This window comes from Schistocerca piceifrons, chromosome 2 (assembly GCF_021461385.2).
Source record: "Schistocerca piceifrons isolate TAMUIC-IGC-003096 chromosome 2, iqSchPice1.1, whole genome shotgun sequence".
Taxonomy (NCBI): Eukaryota; Metazoa; Arthropoda; class Insecta; order Orthoptera; family Acrididae; genus Schistocerca; species Schistocerca piceifrons.
This window is the reverse complement of record NC_060139.1, coordinates 490,498,274-490,519,931: the sequence shown is the minus strand read 5'-3', so window position 1 is coordinate 490,519,931 and position 21,658 is coordinate 490,498,274. Positions and strand designations below refer to the sequence as shown.

At 40.9% G+C, this 21,658-nt stretch overlaps 1 protein-coding gene across 5 annotated transcripts in view; it reads left to right on the top strand.

Moving 5' to 3' along the window:
• LOC124777624 (NADH dehydrogenase (ubiquinone) complex I, assembly factor 6) overlaps window positions 1-21,658 on the top strand; it is a 90,578-nt gene that overhangs the window by 39,264 nt on the left and 29,656 nt on the right. For 3 of the 5 annotated variants that reach the window (XR_007015758.1, XM_047253096.1, XM_047253097.1), the window contains exons 4-5: window positions 3,884-4,122; window positions 18,348-18,570. Coding sequence is in view for 4 of the 5 variants with exons in the window: in XM_047253096.1 (XP_047109052.1) it covers window positions 3,884-4,122; window positions 18,348-18,533 (425 nt within the window). In the remaining variant the exon portion in view is untranslated. Of the gene's footprint in view, window positions 1-3,883; window positions 4,123-18,347; window positions 19,035-21,658 lie in introns of those variants that run through there. The other 2 variants (XM_047253098.1, XM_047253094.1) reach the window with 2 other exon arrangements.

Sequence of the window (21,658 nt, the reverse complement as noted above, 5' to 3'; positions counted from 1 at the left end):
TTTGGTGGAGGGTGTGGGGGCAGTAAGGTACAACAGTAGGTTGAGGATGGGATAATTTCACTAGTGTAGAATGTGTTGTAAAGATAAGTCCCATTTGTGCAGTTCAGAAAAGTTGGTGGTGGAGGGGAAGATCCAGATGGCCTGTGTTATGAAGCAGCCACTGAAATGAAGCATGTTATGTTCAGCTGCATGTTGTACCATCAGGACTTCCACTTTGCTCTTGGCCATTGTTTGGCAGTGGTCATTTGTCGTGGTGGACATCTGGTCCGTTGTCATACCAATATAAAAAGCTGTAAAATGATTGCAGCAGGGGTAGAGGTGGTACATGTCATGACTCCTTTTCCAGGTGGCCTGGCCTCTAATTGGGTAGGAAACCTTGTGTCAAGACTGTAATACGTGGTTCTGAGGGGGGGGGGGGGGGTTGGGCAGGTCTTGCACCCGAGTCTTCCACAGGTATATGATCTGTGTGTGGCAAGGGGTTGGCATAGTATAGACTGGGATGTCAAGGTAGTTGGGTGAGCATCAGAACACCACTTTAGGAGGAGTGGAAAGGATCATGGGTAGAATGTCACTCATTTCAGGTGATGATGATAGATAATTAAAGCCCTCGCCAAGGCTGCATATTAGATGACAAAGATGCTGCCCTTTTGTATGTGGTTTTTTTTGGGGGGGGGGGGTTATGGCACAGGAAATCTGTTTGTGGACTAGGTCTGGGGATTGTGTCAGTCTGTGAAGGCCTTTGTGAGACCTACAACATACTGGACAATGGAGTTCTTGCCACTGCAGATTTGCTGTCCCCAATTGGCCAGGATATTTGGGAGGTGTTTTTATGAGAGGAAGGGATGGCAACTGCCAAAATGCAAGTACTGTTGGTGGTTGATGGGTTTAAGCTGGACAGATGTGTGATGGAGCCATCAGAGAAGAGGTAGTCAATGCCCAGGGAGGACTTACTGGGTTGGAGAAGGACCAGCTGAAGCAGATGGGAGAGAAGGTGTTGAATTTTTAAGGAATGAAGATAGGATGTCTTGGCCCTGAGTCTAGATCATGAAGATATCATCAATGAACCAGAAAGGTGTTTGGGATTTTGGGAGGCTGGGAAGGTTTCCTCGTGTTGGCCCGTAAACAGAATGGCGTGAGAGGGTGCCATGCAGGTGCCCATGGCTGTGCTGTGGGTTCATGTGTGTACCTTCTCTCCAAAGGAGAAGTGTTGTATGTTAGGATAAAGTTGGTAAGGTGTATGAGGAATAAGGTAATGGGTTTGGAGTCTGAAGGATGTTGGGAGAGAGATGGGCATGTGGGATGTTGATGTATGGAGAAGTTGTGTCAACAGCAATGAGTAAAGATCCAGGGGGTCAAGGGGTGGGGGATGATGGAGAGAATTTGAAGGACGTGGTTGGTATCTTTGATGTTTGAGGCTAGATTCTGGACAGTTGGTTGGAGGTGTTGGCCAATGAGAGCCCATATTCTTTCAGTGGGAGCACAATAACCAGCTACAATGCGGTGTACAGGATTGTTGGGTTTGTGGATTTTGGGGAACGTGTAGAAGGTGGGTGTGCAGGGTGTCACAGAAAGTGAGAAGAGTAATGGGTTCAAGAGAGAGGTTCTGGGAAGAGCCTAAGGTTTTAAGTAGGGACTGGCGCTTACATTGAAATTCTGAGGTAGGAACTCTATGGCAGACTTCGTAGGTGGAGGAGTCAGACAATTGGCAGAGGCCTTCCACCTGGAAGTCACTGTGATTCACATCTACAGTAGTGGAACATTTGTCTGTAGGTATGATGATTATATCAGAATCTGTTTTGGAGCTGTGTATGGCTGTCCTTTTGTGTGCTGAAAGGTTGGTGTTCTTAGGGACGAATGTGGGGAAGCATGGTGAGCCAAGTTGGAGGTAAGGAAGTCTGTAAGGTGACCATGGGGTGTTTAGGTGGGAGAGGTGGGGGATCACAGTTGGAGAGTAGTATAAAATGAGAGAGGTGTGGTTCAGTGTTGGGATCAGGTTGGCTTTGGTGGGAGGGGTCAGTGATGAAGAAGAGTTTCCATTGCTGGGATTGGGAGGAGAGTAGGTCTTTGACCAGTTCAACATGGTTAAATTTGGCTGAAAGTGAGGGCTTTGGATGCAGCTGAAACTTCTATGAGATTGAGGATTTTGGTGGAAACGTTGACAACTATGTTCTGGGATTGTTTTGGCTCTCAATTTAGTGGCGTGTTGGTTGGGAGTTTTGGGATTGTGGCAGGTTGGAAAAGTCAGCCAGGTAGGGTCTGGGTGCTCTGAGGGGGTTGCAAGGAGCAACACTGTGTGTAAGATATGAGGTAGTGGTACCTCAAGGCAGGAGTAGGATGTTGACAGGGTGGATACTTAAGGTGGTGTTGTCTGGAAAGCTCTTCTAGATGCTAGAGTGCAAGGGATTCAATTTCAAGAGACATGATGTGTGTAGTAGGGGATTGCACAGCAGCCGTATCTTGCAGAGGTGGTTCTAGGATGCCTGTACCATGGAGAGAACCAGGTTTATGAGGGACGGGTTGATGGAATCTGAAAAAGTGAAGGTCATTGTGAAAGGATCCAGAGAAAGAAATTTTTATGGTTAGGTTGTTGGACAAATTCTGTGTTTTAGGCAGGATTTAAAGAACAGGGTGTGCTGCTGCATTTTAGCCAGGGAAAGGGATACTTTCCTGAACCAAAAGATGGAGCAGGGGTCCACTGTGGCATTAGGGAAATGGGAAATGATGTAGAAAATGGACAAATGGAAGTGTTAAATGATTGTGATTTGAGCCGGATAACAGAAAAAGACGAATAATAATATGTACAAATACGAACAAACATGTTTAAAAAATGGAGAAGAAAGGATGGAAGCAATGGGATATGGGAGTATGTACATGTTGGGATAAGGGAAGTGAGAGAGAGGGTGGGGGGGAGGGTGTATTGGTTAAGTCGAGGTTCACAAATGCATGTGGCACAGGTAGGTGTGGAAAATAATTTGTGAAAATATGCGAGGATGATGGAGGAAATGTGATCAATAGGAAAAATTATAATTATTAGTGGAAGAATGAGTGTGAGATGCTTACCAACAATCTGCACGGTCATGTAGCAGTGTCATGCACAGTCGAGACTGTTGATTCAGTGTGGTTCAGATGTCAGAGCGTGTGCAATTTGGAAGGTGATGGAAAAACTGCAGGGACGAATGGACGCTTGAGTAGAGTAATGCTTTAGAGAATAGTAACAAAGGAAAACATCACTGGGTTGTGGGATGAAAGGAAAGCCATTAGACAAAATCAAACATAGGAAAGTCCAGGTTTTAACTATCAACAATATTATGAAAAGGATAGATTGCTGCTGGACATAAAGATGACAAGGTGAGGTGCAGACAGCCACAGTGAAAAGATGTTAAACATTGAGCTTTTAGCCAAAGCCCCATTCAGAAAGAAAACACATATACTCATTCAAAGAAACAGGCAAGCACATTTCATGCACACAGTGCTATCTCCATCCAGAGTGCAACTGAATCGAACAGAAGCAGCAATCCAGAGTGGGGTAGGGTGTCGTTGGGAGGAGAGAAGTGAGTGCTTCCTGGCAGAGCATGCTGTGGCTGATGGTGGCAGGACATGGCTGCCATGTGCAGCATCAGGAGGCTGTGGCGGAGCAGGGAAGAGAAAAAGACCAATCAGTGCATTGACAGTGTGTGGTGCACAGTGAGGATACAATTCAGTTTTAAAATCTTATAACCAGCATAACACAAATACATATTACGCTGCACAAAGCATGCTGCTGTTCCTTTTTTAAAAAGGAAAAGTCATTTAATGTTGTTGCATCTTATGAATCAGTTTTCAAATGTGTATGAAAATATCCTTCACTTAGAACAATCTGCTGACTATTTGTTTCTTTCTTCAGGCATTAAAAACATTCATGCTGATCATGCTGCTAGTCACTTAGGAAAAGCACAGGGTCTTACCAACATGGTTCGTTCGGTACCTCATTGTGCTGAGAGGAGACTAGCACCACCATTACCACAAGATGTTATGATGGAGAAAGGTGTCTCTCAGGAAGAGATTATCCGTGGAAGCAGCTCAGACAACACTCGTGATATAATCTTCACAGTAGCTGCCAGAGCCTCACAACATCTTGAAAAGGTCAGTGTGTTCTCATATAGCATACAGGAATATAGATAGGAGAAAGGGAGTAGGAACAGCTGTAAAAATAATGGAGCAGCTCATATGAAACACACAATGGGAATACCTTTTTAGAAGTCTAATACACCAACAAATGACAGTGTGGCATTACAGAAAACTTGCAAGCTTGCTGTGCTGCTTGAATGCCCTCTCGTGATCAGAAATTCATTTTTACATCATAATGGTACCCTGTTGCCCCATAAGTTAAAAATAATAACGTATATGCATTTATATTCTGGATAAGGTGCATGTGGTTTGAGAGTACTATGACTTATGATCGTTTGTTAGATGGTCCTACAATTATCCTTTAAGTTTACAGAAAGCATATTTGTTGTTGGTTGTAAGGCATCCTGCATGTTCTGAATACATCCACATATATCTCTCTAATCAACAAGATTGAGGTGCTCTTTCCCATTGAAATTGGAACTGAGCTGATATGATACACTTCGCAGTTTGGGAAGCCTGCTGTGTTCCATGTCAAGGGGATGTCACCACAAGAGGTTAACAGCTTGTTGATTGGCAATTAATGGCACCCACTAGGGAAATTACTGTAAGGAATAAGAATGACTACATAGTGCACTCACATGAGGTCTCATTCAGCAGGTTTGAAGATGCTGTTGTGGAAGCCATTTAGAGAACAGGGTGCAACTAGCTGTATATTGTGGTGCACACAAGAAACAATGCCTGTCATCTGGGTTCCAAGTCTTTCGTGGTGGTATGCTTCTGTAAAATCTCACTTTACAAGTCTGCCGCTTTGAATAAAACACTTGGGCTTTTGATATCTGTCTCTGCCATCGTCATCAGGAGTTGAAATATAGTCAGTGATTTCAGCTCCTGATGACAGTGGCAGAGATAGTTATTGAAAGCTCAAGTGTTTTATTCAAAATAACATGACTTTTAAACTGAGATTTTATTGATGCTCCAAGGTCATATTTGGATTTTTACAGCCAGTGGCAAAAAAAGGTTGAGAAGGCTAGCTTTGCTCACAGAATTTCAACAAAACTATCTGCGACATTGTTCCTCGAATTGTTTGTATCCCTCTGGTTCTTAGTGGAGTAGAAGGCCTGAACCAGAGACTTTGAGGATTATGTGACAATCTAGGTTGTAACTTCTCAAATTTGTACCATGTGGTTCAAAACCATAGGGTCTTGATAAGTGGCAAAAGGATGCACTTTATATCAGAGGCTACTACCCAGGCAGCTAATTAGTGTGTGTGGTGGTATGCACAAGGGTTTCTTTCTTTCTTTTCTTTTTTTTTTTTTTTTTTTTTTTTTAAATTAGGTGACTCTTCATCTAGTTCAGATAATAACTGTATTGTCCTTCAAAGTATTATTGTAAGGCTCAAAGTAATGCCCCTATCCCAAATGAGACTATTTAAATGCCAGTCATCAGCTGCTGAAATACTGGCAGCAAGGTCCCAGAATTTGAAGTGGTCCTAAAAATTAGTACAGCTCACATAATACTAGGTGAAGCCTGAAACTGTGAGATTTTTGAGTAAATCAAAGTATGAGTGAATAGCAAAAGGGTAGGCGAATGAGAAGTGAAGGTAGTGTATTCATTGCAGTATACAAGAAACTCAATCCATTGCATAGTAAATAAAATGAGATCATTTGTGCGAGATTTAATATTGAGAATGGGCATAAAGATATAACTGGGTCCATGTATCAACCACCAGTCACCCCCAAGTAACTGATAACTTTGGAGAAAACCTCAGCCAACAAAACTGATTGCAAATAAAGTAAACATCAAACAAAGCTGAATGGAAGGTTAATACGAGAAGAGCCTTTGTGCTCCATAACAAAATAAATTGTACTGTCTTCATTAGAAGAGACAGTAATTATCCACCTGATGGGATGGAATAATTACAGTTTTAGAAGTGGTGGGTGTGTCACAATATTCTGAAAAATAGTAACTGTACTTTCTGCGAAATTTATTTAGAACAGATAGTTCAGATATTAGATGTATGGGAACGAAGAGATCTGTCCTCTTTGAAGATGTCCACGTTGAAACTGGCATCAGTGATCATGAGGCAGTTACAGCAGCATAGATTATTAAAGTACAAAGGGCAATTAAATCAAGGAGGAAGACTTAAATGTTCAGTAAACTAGATAAATAGACAGTAGTGTCATATCTCAGAGAAGAACATGTAGCTTTGGGCAGGAGCATGTAGATGAACTGTGGCACTATTTTAGAACAGTAGTTGACCAGGCACGGGACAGATATGAACATTGTAGAACAGCTGGTTGTAAGAAGTACTGTCCATGGTATAAAGGCACGGTAAAGAAACTTACACAGAAAGCGTAACATAGTACATCTGAAATAAAACATGGAGATATTGGCGAATACCAAGCCGGCTTCCATACTGGTCAAAGTTGTTTAGAACAAATATCCACTTTAAAAATAACACTAAAATACAAAGCACTCAGGGAACAGACAGATCACACTTTCCTTCATGGACTGCAAGATGATGTGCATTTCCTTTGCTCAACGGGCCCTTTTTATCATTCTTGAAGAACAAGGACCTGACCCTAAAACTCCAAATCTCATCAAACAAACTCTCTCCAACAAAACCTTCAAAGTAAAACTCATCAGTGAGGCATCAGAAACATTTCTGATCAGAACTAGTGTTTGGCATGGTGACCATCTGTCTCCTACCCTCTATAACCTGAGTTTGGATAAAGTTGTGCAAGAGTAGAATAAATAATTTAAAAACCAAAACTATTGGAAACCAAATGACTTAGAGGTCTAAAAATATCTAAATTTCTTGTATAGCTTTCAAAGATGCTATAGCAGTACTAGCAAGATGACAAGACAATGTGAATTAAAACGATAGACTCTCTTAAAGAATGCACTGAAAGAGTTGGCCTCCAAACATCCTCTAAAAAAACTAAGTACATCTGCGCAAAAGTCCTACTCAAAAACGGATCACAAAATGTAGACAAAATGAGAGTTCCATACTTAAAGTATTTGTGATTTCAGTGTCTGTGTTGTTCAGAAGTACGACTCGATGTTTGTTCGGACATGCATGCATGTCCAAAGGAAAAGGCATTGTGGTGACTGCATCCATTATGAAATACATGAAATGTGTTCGCAGTTGTGAATATGGACAACCATCAGCTCTATAATGGAATGACAACAATGAAAATTTGCGCCAGACTAGAACTCGGACCCAGATATCCCACTTATCGCAAGAAGTCACCTTACCATATGGATGTCCATATTCACAACTTCAAATACATTTCATGTATTAAAGTATTTAGATGAGCTCCTTAAATCTGCTGGGGGAGAGGACATAGCACAGAAAATTTGGATCCAAAAACTTAGGAGAGTATATGGTAAAATCCGAAACATTTACAACAAGAAATGTATGTTCATGGACACAAAAATTGGGAACTATAACATAGTTATCAAGTCTAAAGTATATGCTAGTGAAATGCTTACTATCCATAGAAAAGGTGATCTGGAAGATATTTTAAAAGAAAAACACAAAATTCTAAGAAAGATAATTGGCCTCAAAAGAACAGAAGATGGACACGGACCACAGCAGTGAAAAATAACCAAAAAATTATCAAATCTCATGGCAAACAGCAGAAAAAGAAAATTGAAATTTTATGGGTGTATTCAGACATCCAACACCTAAGACACAATCACAAAATTGCGACAGCTCAAAACCATACCCCTGGACCCAGCAGGTCAAAAAGGGTTTAGAAAAGACTCATGTAAATCCACCAGACATATGGACAAAAAACTTAAGCAAATTGGTACTGCTAGAGAGTGAAGTCACCCCCAGACCAGGGATGAACTGGACTGACAAGGCAGAAGCTACACACAGCTACAAGACATACGTCCACAGTACTACCATTCAATATCATTGACATCAATCTTTGCTAGAATATTACAAGATATTCTGAGCTCAAATATATTGAAGTATATTGAAGAGAATGACCTTCTCCATGCCAACCAGCATGGATTTCTTAGTACCCCATCAGCATTTATTAATTAGCATATGATTGAATGGGTATCAAAAGAAATATGTCTCTGGATTGAGAATTTCTTAGTAGAGACAACACAGCACAGTTCTTAGATGGACAAGCTTCAGTAATGTAGATACAATTTCAGACATGCCCTACGGAACTATTGGGACCAATGCCACTCATGTTGTGAGTTAATGACACTGAAGACAAAGTTAATAGCAACCCCAGGTTATTTGTAGATAATCCAGTAATCCGTGAAGAAGCATTATGTGAAAAAAGCCACACAAATATTTTCAAATCTTCATAAGGACTCAAAATGGTGGAAAGATGACTTCTTGCTCCAAAATTTCAGAAATGTACAATTGCGCATATCACAAAACAGAAAAACATGACTACAATATCAACAAGTTGCCTTTGGAATCATACGTCCTGCTATTATCTCAGTGTAATAATTTTTTTTTTTTTTTGGGGGGGGGGGGGGGTGGATGGATATGACTTAGAATTACCACATAGACTCAGTCATGCGTAAAGCAGGTGGCAGACTTAAGTTCATTGAAAGGATACTTAAAAAGCTGTCAGTCTACAAAGAGATTGTTCTCCTAACACTCTTGTGACACACCCTAGAATATTGTTCAAGTGTGTGGGACCCTACCAAATAGGACAATCAGGTTGTATCAAATGTATAAAAAGGAGGACAGAAAATGTTGAAAAACCTGAACTGGTAGATGTGTGAAGATAAGATGCCACCACTGCAACACACACACACACACACACACACACACACACACACACACACACACACACACACACACACACAAAAAAAACATGTGCCCCTACCTACCGGCTGGACATAAAATGCCAGGATTCCAGTTTGGCAGGTGCAATAGGGTGGGATGGGGAATTTGTTGGGTAGAATGTGTAAAGGGAAGAGGGGCAGAAGACAGGAAGAGGGGTTAGGAGTGGGTAGTCAGTAGATCAGAGGAAGGCAGCCAGTTTGTTGGCTAACAATGTTGGAAAGAGGCATGGCAGGTGCATGGGCTAGGCATGTTGGGCAAGGGTGTCAGAGCCAGTGGGGAGTGTCTCATGATGAAGGTGACGTGGATATGTGAAATAGGAGGACAGAGGAAGGGGAAACTGTTGGAATGAAGATGTGGGGACAATGGGTTAATGGAGATCAAGGCTAGGAGGGTTGCACGAGTGAAGGGTGTGTTACAAAGATAACTTTCATCTGCATAGTATGGAGAAGCTGATGGTGGAAAGAAAACTCCAGAGGCCAGAGGTGTGAAGAGGCAATTGAAACTGAACATATTGTTCCCAGTTGCACAGTAATATCATCTTTGTGGTAAGTGATTGGCAGTGAGAGTGACGTAAGGCTGGACGAGGACGTTTAGGTTGGGTGGGTGATGAAACACCACTCCGGGAGAGGTGGGAAGCATATTGGGTAATGTGTCCCTCATTTAGAGCGTGGTGATAGATAATCAAAGTGCTGGTAAAGGATACGGTTGTTTGAGTCCAGGCTGATACTGGGTGATGAGAGATGTGGTACTCCTTTATACCTAATTCTCAGATGTTGTGTGGGGATTGGGGTTGGTTGAGGATATGGCAGGGGAAATTTGTACGCAGACTAGGTTGGAGGGGGAGAGGGGGGGTTATGCCTAATCCTATCACTACCTCCAAGAATCAGCTACAAAGACATGCTCCACTCATCACCCTATAATGGAACAACTGAATCATATCCTTCACCCTGAAATTAGGGACATCCTACCCAAGATACTTCTCACCCATCCTAAAGTGGCATTCCATCACCCACCCAACTTCCACAATATCCTAGTCCATCCCTGTGACATTCCCAATCCCAACCCATTGCCACAAGGATCATATCCCTGTGGAAGACCCAGGTACAAGACAACATGCCCAATCCATCAACTCAGTACTCCCTATTCCATTTTGTGCCACAGGCTTATCCTACCTCATCAGAGACAGGGCGATCTGTGAAAGCACTCAAATCTTATGCCAGCTCTTTTGCAATCCCTGCAAAGATTTTTATGCCAGTATGAAAAACAACAAGGTGTCCACCAGAACGAATGGTCACCACCAAACTATGGCCAAGAACAAAGTTGACCACCTAGTGGCAAAACGCACATCTGGGCACAATACGCTCAGTTTCAATGGCTGCTTCACAACCCAGACCATCTGGATCCTTTCCATCAGCACCAGTTATTTTTTTAACCAAGCAGGTGGGCAATAATCTTCCAACACACCTTTCGCTCCTGTATCCCTCCTTGCCTCATCACCATGTCCTCCACTATCACCATATCCCCCACCCAAGTTTTCCCTTTCACTGTTCTATCACCGCCTCCGAACACACATCTCAATGTCTCCTTCATTGTGTACTGCTCCTCACTGGCTCCGACACCTTTCCCCACATGCCTAGCCCCTGCATCTGCCACCCCTCCCTCCTGCTTCCTTATGAGCTGCTGATTACCCAGTCTTAATCCCTCCTCTTGCCTCCCATCTCTCTCCCTCACCCAACTGACACCCCTCCAACTTACCTTAGGCCACCTACCAAACTGCAAGTTTTGTGTGCTCCTGTCGATGACTCAGCAGTTAAGCTTTCCGGTGAGTGGTTGTCTTCACTCCTAAATTATTTATGTTCTACCACAACTTTCCTACAAGATGCATGCAAAGGAGCATTTCAACCCTTTCACTGCTATTGACGAGTAGCTTTTCGCAGTTCTGGCTGCTAGCTTGTCATCTGATTCTTTGTCTGTTGTGAGCCTAGGCTTTAGTATTCTTCGCATCATGTATTTTACAAAGAAAAAGGCAAGATATAGTGGGTGCACTGAGGAAAAAATCGTGGAGATTCTTACGAGGAGCGACAGTGAGGACGAACTGCTTGATTTTGATGAAAGTGATAGCTCTTCCACAGAATTGGAAACCTGTACTCATAAACAGTCCACATCAGCAGGGGTGTCAATGCAGACTCGTGTTTCAACAAGAGATGTTACTTGTTCTGAATCTTCAGATAGCGAAACACCTACGAAGAAATCACATCATAGCAAAAAATTTGACTGGAAGTAAAATGATTTTCAGCCAGTTAATCACCCATTTGATGATAAGCTATTGGGACATGTGTCAAATAGGGAATGAGCCAAGTATTCAGTCAGTTTTCATGTTATTCTTTACAGAAGAAGTGATGAAATATATAGGTGATGAAACGAATCAGTTTTATTTATTCATCAAGGAGAATACTCCAGAATCAGGGCATTCTCGAATATCAAAGTGGAAAGATACTGGATGTGAATAAATTTATTGTGTCATAGCTGTTTGTCTTCTGATGCCTCGTGTGAAAAAAATGAAAATTAGTGAATAATTGACCAGAGATGTTCTTCTAAATCCTCCAATTGTTAGTGAACTGTTGTCAAGAGATCGCTTTTTGTTACTTATGAGAATGCTACATTTCAGTGACAACTCTGCCAATACTGGAGGAGATAGATAATTCAAAATTAGGAATATTGTCAATAAAGTTTGAACAGCTTTCTGTTGTGCATTGATCCACATCAGAAACTCTGCATTGATGAAAGTTTATTATTATTCAAAGAACAGTTGTCTTTCAGACTTTAGCCACAATTAGGACCTGCAACTCTGCCATGCCGTCAGTAAAACAGCTGTATGTGCCAAAATTCTCACTAGATGTGGCGCCCGACGCTACCAGCTGGCTAATCTGTTGCGTCAGTTGATCAACCTTCACCACTAATGCATCATATGCAGCTCGCACTATCATAGTGGCTATACTCGCACACTGCACAGCCAATACCATCATAGGCACAGGTGAGACAGCATCTAGCACCTTGTCGGCCAATTCTGCCACAACGTCTAACGACATATCTGACTGCATGGAGGTAAGCGACTGCTCCAGATTGTATGCAGCAGATGATCAGCTATGATACCAGTGTCAATTTTACTTCTAAGATGCCACAGAGACTGTGATAGTCTTCGGTCACCAGTATCTTCTTGAGTTAGTACCTGATAGATGCACTCTTCATGTGATGCAGATAAGCGGCGGATCAGTTCCATCTTCAACCATTTGTATACACTCCTTTCAGGTGGTGCAATGATGATATCTCGCACTTCTGCCACAATTGCTGCTCCAATTGGCTCACCACCAATTCAAATTTCAGTTGATCAACCTTCACCACTAATGCATCATATGCAGCTCGCACTATCATAGTGGCTATACTCGCACACTGCACAGCCAATACCATCATAGGCACAGGTGAGACAGCATCTAGCACCTTGTCGGCCAATTCTGCCACAACGTCTAACGACATATCTGACTGCATGGAGGTAAGCGACTGCTCCAGATTGTATGCAGCAGATGATCAGCTATGATACCAGTGTCAATTTTACTTCTAAGATGCCACAGAGACTGTGATAGTCTTCGGTCACCAGTATCTTCTTGAGTTAGTACCTGATAGATGCACTCTTCATGTGATGCAGATAAGCGGCGGATCAGTTCCATCTTCAACCATTTGTATGGAGGAGCACACCACAGAACTGCTGAAGCGTCTTAACAAATCTCTGTTTGCAATGCGAATTTTGTCAGACATAGGGGATATAAAAATGAAAAAGCTGGCATACTATGCTTACTTTCATTCCATAATGTCATATGGGATTATTTTCTGGGGTAATTCATCAAGCCAAGCTAAAGTTTTCCGGGCACAAAAACGTGCAGTAAGAATTATATGTGGTGTGAACTCAAGAACATCCTGCAGAAGCCTGTTTAGGGAACTAGGGATACTAACTACAGCTTCCCAATATATTTATTCCTTAATGAAATTTGTCATTAAAAATATATCACTTTTTCAAACCAATAGCTCAATTCATGGAATCAATACTAGAAATAAGAATAATCTTCACAAGGATTTAAAGTCACTTAGTCTTGTACAAAAAGGTGTGCATTATTCAGGAACACACATTTTCAATAACTTGCCAGCAGCCATAAAAAGCTTAACAACCAATGAAATTCAGTTTAAGAGAAGCCTAAAGGATTTATTGGTGGCCAACTCCTTCTACTCCATTGATGAATTTCTGAGGAAAACCAACTGATTTGTATATAAGTACAACATATCTTCTGCACAATTTCAGTGCAGTAATGTGTTCACTGAAAATTTGTGTGTGTGTGTGTGTGTGTGTGTGTGTGTGTGTGTGTGTAAGTATAATCTAACTTCTGCACCATTTCAGTGCAGTAATGTGTTCATTGTAAATAAGTATTACAGTAGTTGTATTACATGTTTCTTACCTTATAAATAAATAAAAAACTTTTTTATTTTAAATTCAGTGCAATAGTATTTGTAAAATGACTCTTAGTGTTCATTAAAAAATGACGATCATTCCACTTGGGACCTGTGGAATGGTACATTAGCTTATTTGTTTTAGTTTAAATATTTGTCATGTATTGTTGTTTTTCTGACATGTTCCACATCCTGGAGGACCTCCTCACTACGGATCAATTGGAATGAAAGTAAATCTAATCTAATCTAATCTAATCTATACACTTCTTTCAGGTGGTGCAATGATGATATCTCGCACTTCTGCCACAATTGCTGCTCCAATTGGCTCACCACCAATTCAAATTTAGATGCGACTGCGGTAATACCTGAATAAATAAAATTTGCTTCTACCTGGGCAAACCACAGCATCGGGTTTTGTGGCCAGAACGATGGTTGCCCCACAGCTAGTCTAGATACTGCTGGGTTAGCAGCCACTTGATTCTCATTCATTCTTTACTGGTGTTACGTACACACAGGCAGGCCAGATCATGTCGGGATCACCGCTTTAGCCGCAGTGTAAATGAATTAGATGCTGTGACTCTGGTGTCAGAAGTGGGATCCTGATGCACAGAAGGATGTGTACTGGTACCACAGGCATCAGGGAACATGTGCAAGCTGCACAAACCGTGTACATTTCCAAATGCCAGCGGCAGTTGAACATAGGCACTTTGTCAGACTGCTGTTCTCCCGTCAGCTGAAAGCACACCTACAGGACATTTTGGTGTGCATTGTAGCTGTTTTACTAATGGCATGGCATAGTCACAGGGCCTAATTCATTTACACTGCAGCTAAAGTGGTGACCCCGACATGATTTCCATTAGGTACTAACCCAAGAAGACATTGGAGACCGAAGACTGTCACAGTATCTGCAGCATCTTAGAAGTAAAACTGATGCTGGTACCATACCTGATCATCTGCTGTGTACAATCTGGAGCAGATGCTTACCTCCATCTATCAAGGTGATTATCATGACGCAGTCACAGATATCATTAGACGCCATGGCGGAATTGGCTGACAAAGTGCTGGATGCTCTCTCACCCATGCCTATTACAGTATCAGCCATGCAGTGCACGGGTACAGCCACCACAGTAGAGCAAGCTGTGTACGATGCATTAGAGGTGAAGGTTGATCAACTGACATAACAGATTATTCAGCTGGTAGCATGTTGCAGTGTCAGTGAACATCGCAGTTGGCCAAGATACAGAAGACGCTCCCACAGCAGGTCAGCACCCTGCTCGCCTACGCCTACGCCTACGCCTTCACCTGACGCACAGGAGGATGTGTGCTGGTACCACTGTGTTTCAGGGAACTTGGGCAACGCTGCACCAAACCGTGCGCATTCGCAAATGCCAGCGACTATTGAACATAGGCGCTTTTTCAGATTGCTGTTTTCCTGTCAACCAACAGCACATCTATCTGTCATTTTGGCGTGCAGTGTAGCTGTTTTGCTATTGTCATGGCAGAGTCACAGGACCTAATAATTCACTTACACTGCGGCCAAATGACAATTCATTCCACCAAAACAGAGTAGATTCGTAATAAAAAAATTTGTGTTATGTGATTGTGAGACTGGCTATGTCTTAGATTTCATTGTTTCTACAGGGACATCAACAGAGAGTTCCACAATTTGGGGGAAAGTGGTGCGTAGTGACTACACTAATAAATCACTGTTTAGAATATGGACAGATCCTCTACTTCGATAATTGGTACTCAAGCCCAGACTTATTTTCCTGGCTTCATAGTCATGGGACAAATGCATATGGTGCTGTCCGTAAGAACAGATGCGACATGCCAAAACTTCAGAAGAAACTGAAATGAGGAAATATTCAATTTATGTGCACTAATACAATGCTTGCTATAAAGTGATGTGACAAAAGGGAGGTGTAGATGTTGATCACATGTAACACCACAGAAATGGTTGACACAGGAAAGCCTGACAGGACTATTGGAGAGAAAATTAAGAAACCACAAAGTGTTGTAGATTTCAACTTGAATATGTGAGCAGTTGATAGTTCTGATATGCTGCTTAGCTCTGCCAATTGTATACAAAAAACAATGAAGTGGTGTGAGAAGTTCTTGTTTCATGCTCTCAAACTGAGATTTTTAAATGCTCATATCCTACACAGGTCACTAACAGGTCATAAAATGACAATAGCAGAGTTTCGCTGGTAAGGGAACTTACGGAAACATGTGCACCAGAGCGCAAGGGAAGGTGTTCTGATGATAATTCTCTAAGGTTTGTGGGAAGGCATTTTGTAGACATTCCAACAAGTGAGCATTCGAAGAAAAGTATCCTAACCTGTAGATGCATTATTTGCTGGAAAAAGAAAGTGCATTGAGAAAGCAGATACGAATATAAAACTTGCAAGGTACCATTGTCTGTCGTACCCTGTTTTGAAAATTGCCACACAAAAATGAATTACTAATCACAGCACAGAATGAATACAGCAATGCTACCAGAAAAAAACTTGGAGAACAAAAAAAAAAAAAAAATTTACAGAAAAGCAAAAAACAAAATAGAAATATAATTTACGTTTGCCAGTGCTGGTCCAAAGTCCAGATCAAAAAGAGGGATGGAAAATATATTCACAAAGTGTAAAAGGAACTCCTACATTTACAGTTAATAGCTTTCAATCTTCTCTATAAGTGAATTTAATGTGCTAATAAAAGACAGTGATTTCACAGCTTTCAAATGTCAGAAAATCTATTGAGTGCTTATGTGCAACAGTTAAAAGTACAGCACAAGAAGAAATATCTGTGGCAGTTAGTCAGTCATTTCTGGCAATTCCAAATCATAACACCATTGATTACCATCTGCAAATGACAGCTGCATCTATACCTGGGTGGAACACTTTACACAGTGTACCTATACAGGTAAAGAATCTGACGGCAGATGACAAAGCACTCAATTTGTTGTGCTCTCAGAAACAAATAGTTGGCCATGTGAAATTTCCAAACACATCACAAAACAAATTTAATGAAGTGAAGTATAATTGTTCTTACTGTTTCTCACAGTAAATTCTGATGCAAAGCGATATGAATGATGATCTGTATGTCGCTTTCTCCTATAAACAGTGTAATATGATGTTTTGAACAACAAAAACAATGCACAGTCATCTGTAATCTATGGCTTATTTTATTCGCTATTGAGTTAGTACAGTGAGGAACTCACAGAGAAATGCAGATGTTGTAAACAGGTGTGGAAGAAAGAACGTAAACTATTGAGGTAAATCTAACGAATCATGTAGCTTTCGGCATAAGCTACAAAAATCGTGTAAAATAAACTACAAGCAAGATATAATTCTTAGTGGTGGAAAAATAGATTCAGTTTGATTCTGCAGAGAAACTATGTAGTGAGAGCATTTATCCAGTATCAGCCGTGAGAGGGCACAGTGCTTCAGCTGGAGTCGTAGTCATTCCATAAATATTCAGCACAGGTTGGGTAAGGCAGTGCAGGCATCTCCGGCCCCGGCGGCGGCTTGAGAAACAGATACTTAGCGCAAGTAGTTGGATTACGTGTGGGCTGCAGTGCCTCAGCGCGCCAAGCAGGTGGTGCGCCTCTGACAGTCAAAGGATTAAGTGCTCCTTACCCCATGCACCACTTGTGAATTGAATAGGAAGAAACATTAATATGGGGTACAGTGTGTAGTAACCACTGTCATTCATTTAAAGTGATTTGTGATTTGTAGGTGTAGGTAATAGGTAGCTGTAGGTAATAGGTAGCTGTAGCTGATGCATTTTTATCCAGTAGATCACTGTGACATATATGGAATATCCATTACACAGCAATACAAAGCATAAAGTTACAGACCATACAATCATCATCCTCTTGTGTATCTGTATTTCATAATCTTAGTAAAGATGTTGCTCTGAGGTTATAAAACAAGGATCATATTGAATGGTAAGAGGATAGTTCGTGTGAAGTTTTCTGCAAGTACGGAAACACATTTGTGTGAACATTTCAGTTGTTTAACAAAGCTCACAGAGGACTCAATAAATTGTATGCAATGTTGTAATTGTTAAAGTGTTTTTGGAAAAGCAGAGCATTTATCACTAAAGACCTGGGTGATCTTTTTATAGAAATAAAAAGCCCACTGTAAACTGTAAGTGTTAATCAGATCATTCATGGTACTAATAACTGTTATTTAGCTACCTAGGATTTGGACACTATGCCATGCAGTTTTCACAGAAATCTTCAAGGGCACAACATAAGTGTAGCTGAATAGTGTGTTCAGTGGGTAATGTACTGGAGTCATGGTCAGGAGGACTATGCATCAAATCTCCACCCAGCTGCCTGGTTTAGATTTTCTATTATTTTCATAAATCATGTAGGAAAAATGCTGTAGGAAATAGAGCCAAGTCAAAACCATTGGGAAAGTATTTGCTAATTTCTAATGCAGATGATGATGAAAACACTCTTAAGAATATTCTAGCAGAAGGTGAGATGCAGATCTAAGGTTACAGTCAGAGACAGTTGCCATAATGGGTGGCAAAAAAAGGTCTCTCTGCCATGAGGTGTGTACATGTCATACAAGGACCTAGCTCATGAAGACTATATTTACGGAGGTCTTGTGTGTCAATAAATTATGATCACAGAGCAGATTATTTTTGGTAGTATTTAATTGATATTGCATTCTGCATATTCAGTTATTTCTGTTATTATCTAAAGTTTTTTCATAGGTGCAGAAACACAACCAAGCCACTTGTTAGGAGCAGAATCAATAATTGTGATGTAACACTGCAGCCAGCCTTATAGTTTTAGTGTATCTGGCCACCTTATATATTACCTGTTTTATTTACTGCACAACAGTTCCACCCATTTTTAGCAGCTGTCTGTTTTGAACTTTTTCTGTATAATATCATTTTTTTTCTCTTGCAGGCTCGTTCTATTAAAACCAATCTTCCAGAACCTGCCTTCAGGATATTTTTGCCTGGTGTACCTGTTGGTCAATACCTAGAAAAATTGAGACTACTTCATTTTGATGTATTTGATGCCAAATTGCAGAGGAGAAATAGTCTCCTTCCGCTTGCCTTGTACTGGAACAGATTCAGAATGAAGTTCTGAAAAGTGAGACATCATTTTAGTTCATAAACACTTGCTGGTAAGTGTTGCATCAGTCTCGTTGTTTTACAGACGTTGAGTAAAGGAAGTTATTTGTGATAAAGAACTAAGTGATTTCTGTGTTAAATGTTCCCAAGAGAAGAAAAATATGAAACTCAACTGCTTTAGAGACACACTTCTGTACAGTAGCTGCTAAAAAAAGGGGGGGGGGGGGGTGCAGTGTTTGTTTAGTAGACAGGAAATGGGAAACATTAATTATACAAGGATGTAGTATATAAATATGTACTGGATATCTCGCTCAAACTCAACCCTTTCTTGCTCTTCCGTTACGGAAGTCACTCATGTGTCACAAACAAGAAATATCTGTTTAGCTCAAGTTATCACATATTGTTGGAATGATAAAAAAAAATTATCTCATAAAACCTGTTAATTGTGTTATCATTCTGTGAGTTACAAAAATAGTGTTTAATTTATGTTTATGTGCATCTGTAACTTTTATGTACAGTGGAAAACTGAAAAATAAATTATCAAGAGTAGTTCAAAATGTGTTTCTGTAAAATAAATGTGAGCTTCCAAACATCTGTAACATGAAAGAGAGAACCGCGATTTACGGCGTAGGTAAATGCTTTTTTACAATCATAAGTTCAAGGTGAGAAGAGAGAACCCATCTGAGGAAAACTGGTATCCACACTACCCAGGATCAAGAAAGATACAAGAACCTGTGCAGAGTAATACAATGGAATTGTAAAAAGGACAAAGCACATTTCATTAATGGTATCTGTAATGAAATAGAACAGCATTAAAATCACAATCAGGTACATGATCTCTTCAAGAAAATCAGCAGCATCACCGGTGAACTTAATCCTTGTACATGGGTGGTAGATGACGAGAAGTGTAACCCAATTGGAGACGAGGACAATGTTGTTGAGAGCTGGAAACAGTACTGTGAAAAGCTGTACTCTGGAATTAACAACAGTACAGACGATCAAGCAGTTGAGCAACTTACTTTGGAACCTACAATTTTACGCAGTGAGATATAGAATGCAATTCAACATTTGAAGAATTATAAAGCCCCTAGTGTAGACGGTATATCTGGAGAAATGATCAAAGAAGTGGGACAGGAAGGTATTGATGTGCTGCATTAATTGTGTAACAGAATATGGGAAAATGGGGAGTGGCCGGATGACTGGTCAAAGTCTCTCTTCATCCCCTTACACAAGAAAGGATCTATCAGGAACTGCTCCAACTACCAAACTACTGCCCTCATATCTCACGCAAGTTAAATTTTGCTCTACATCCTGAACCAATGTTTGAAGCTGTACATTCAGCCTCACATATCCACAGAACAAGCAGTTTTTGTCGAAGGGCAATGAACTCATGAACAGATCCCCAACATAAAACAAATAACAGAAAAATCGTGAGAGTTCTGTGTTCCTGTTTCCATCTGCTCCCGTGGCTATAGGAAAGCCTTTGACTGTGTTGTCTGGGAAAAGTTGTGGCAGGTGCTTGCAGAGTTCGGTGTCCCACCCTTCTTGATAGCATTGATCAAAAGTCTATACAGTGAAACCTCTATATAACGTTTTTCAAGGGACCACAAATTCTGAACACTGTATAGAGGAAGGCTTCCAAATAATAATTGTAGGGCATTACTGAAGATCAGGATACCACTAATCAGCTTTGACAAATGGTGCCACAGATGACATTTTAAATTTTCACAACATATGATATTCATTGCCAATGATCAATGTATCACCTGATTAGTTTTTTTAATTAAAACATGGGGCTCAGTAGGTGGATGGGTGAAAGTAAATGGATCAGTTTGTATGGTAAAAAGTTGTAACGATTCTTAAGATTGACATCATTGTCCAAAGCTGACAGGTGGTATCCCATTCTTCAGTTGACCCAGTTATAGAATATGAGCCAAATTTTGTTTATGATATACTGAACATATTACATAAAAACACAGTAAATGGCACAGATTAAAAAAGAATTAGTTACAAAAAAATACTTCAATAATTAAATTATGAAATGGAACTTAAATTTCCACAAAACTCTAGGAACCTAAGCAATTTGAAAATAACATACCTATGATTTTTAAAAATATTCAAGCAGGCTTGCTTGTTTTCTATTTCTTCTAGACTCTATGGCAATCATTTCTTGCTCCAAATGAGCAAGTTGAACTACTGTTCTGTCCTCAAGTCTATGGGCCCTCATGTATCTCCTGAATGTTTCAAAGGCTTCAGCTGCCTTATTATATGAGGGCACACGGTCATCTTCCTTGTCACTGTCACTTTCACTACCACTATTACTCTCCAAGCCTCTCTCTGCAGTCAGCTCCTCAATACTTTGTACTCCTGTGGTTGCCACGTTGTCATCCACAGCCACAAAGTCCTCAAAAGTGACAGAATCACTGCCTATTAATTGATGAAACTCTTGCAAATAACTTGCAACTTCTTCCACAGGGACCGAGCGAGATGGCGCAGTGGTTAGACACTGGACTCGCATTCGGGAGGACGACGGTTCAATCCCGCGTCCGGCCATCCTGATTTAAGTTTTCCGTGATTTCCCTAAATCGGTCCAGGTAAATGCCAGGATGGTTCCTTCGAAAGGGCACGGCCGACTTCCTTTCCCATCCTTCCATAATCCGATGAGACCGATGACCTCACTGTCTGGTCTCCTTCCCTAAACAACCCAACCCCTCTTCCACAGGAGCTGCCATCTCATTCTCACAGAATCCCATTTTTGTGAAACAGTTTTTAATAGTTTCAGCACTGACTTCCCTCCATGAGTACGTAATTAAATTTATTGCCTGTAAAATACTCAGCTTCAGTTGTGAGCTTTGCTGGCTTCCCGGTTTTCTTTGGCCCATCAAATTCAAGGCCTTTTTTACAAGGGCTGCCCTATATTTAACCTTAAGGGCGTGTATTATGCCCAAGTCCAAAGGTTGCAGGCGGCTGGTGCAGTTGGGTGGCAGGAAAATTACTTTCCCTTTTCTCAGAAAGGGTACGTCTGATGGATGTGCCGCACATCTATCTACAAACAACAGCACTTTTCTTGCAGCACTCCCCATTTTGGTGTCAAATTCTCTGAGAAAACGTAAAAATATTTCACTCGTCATCCATGCCTTG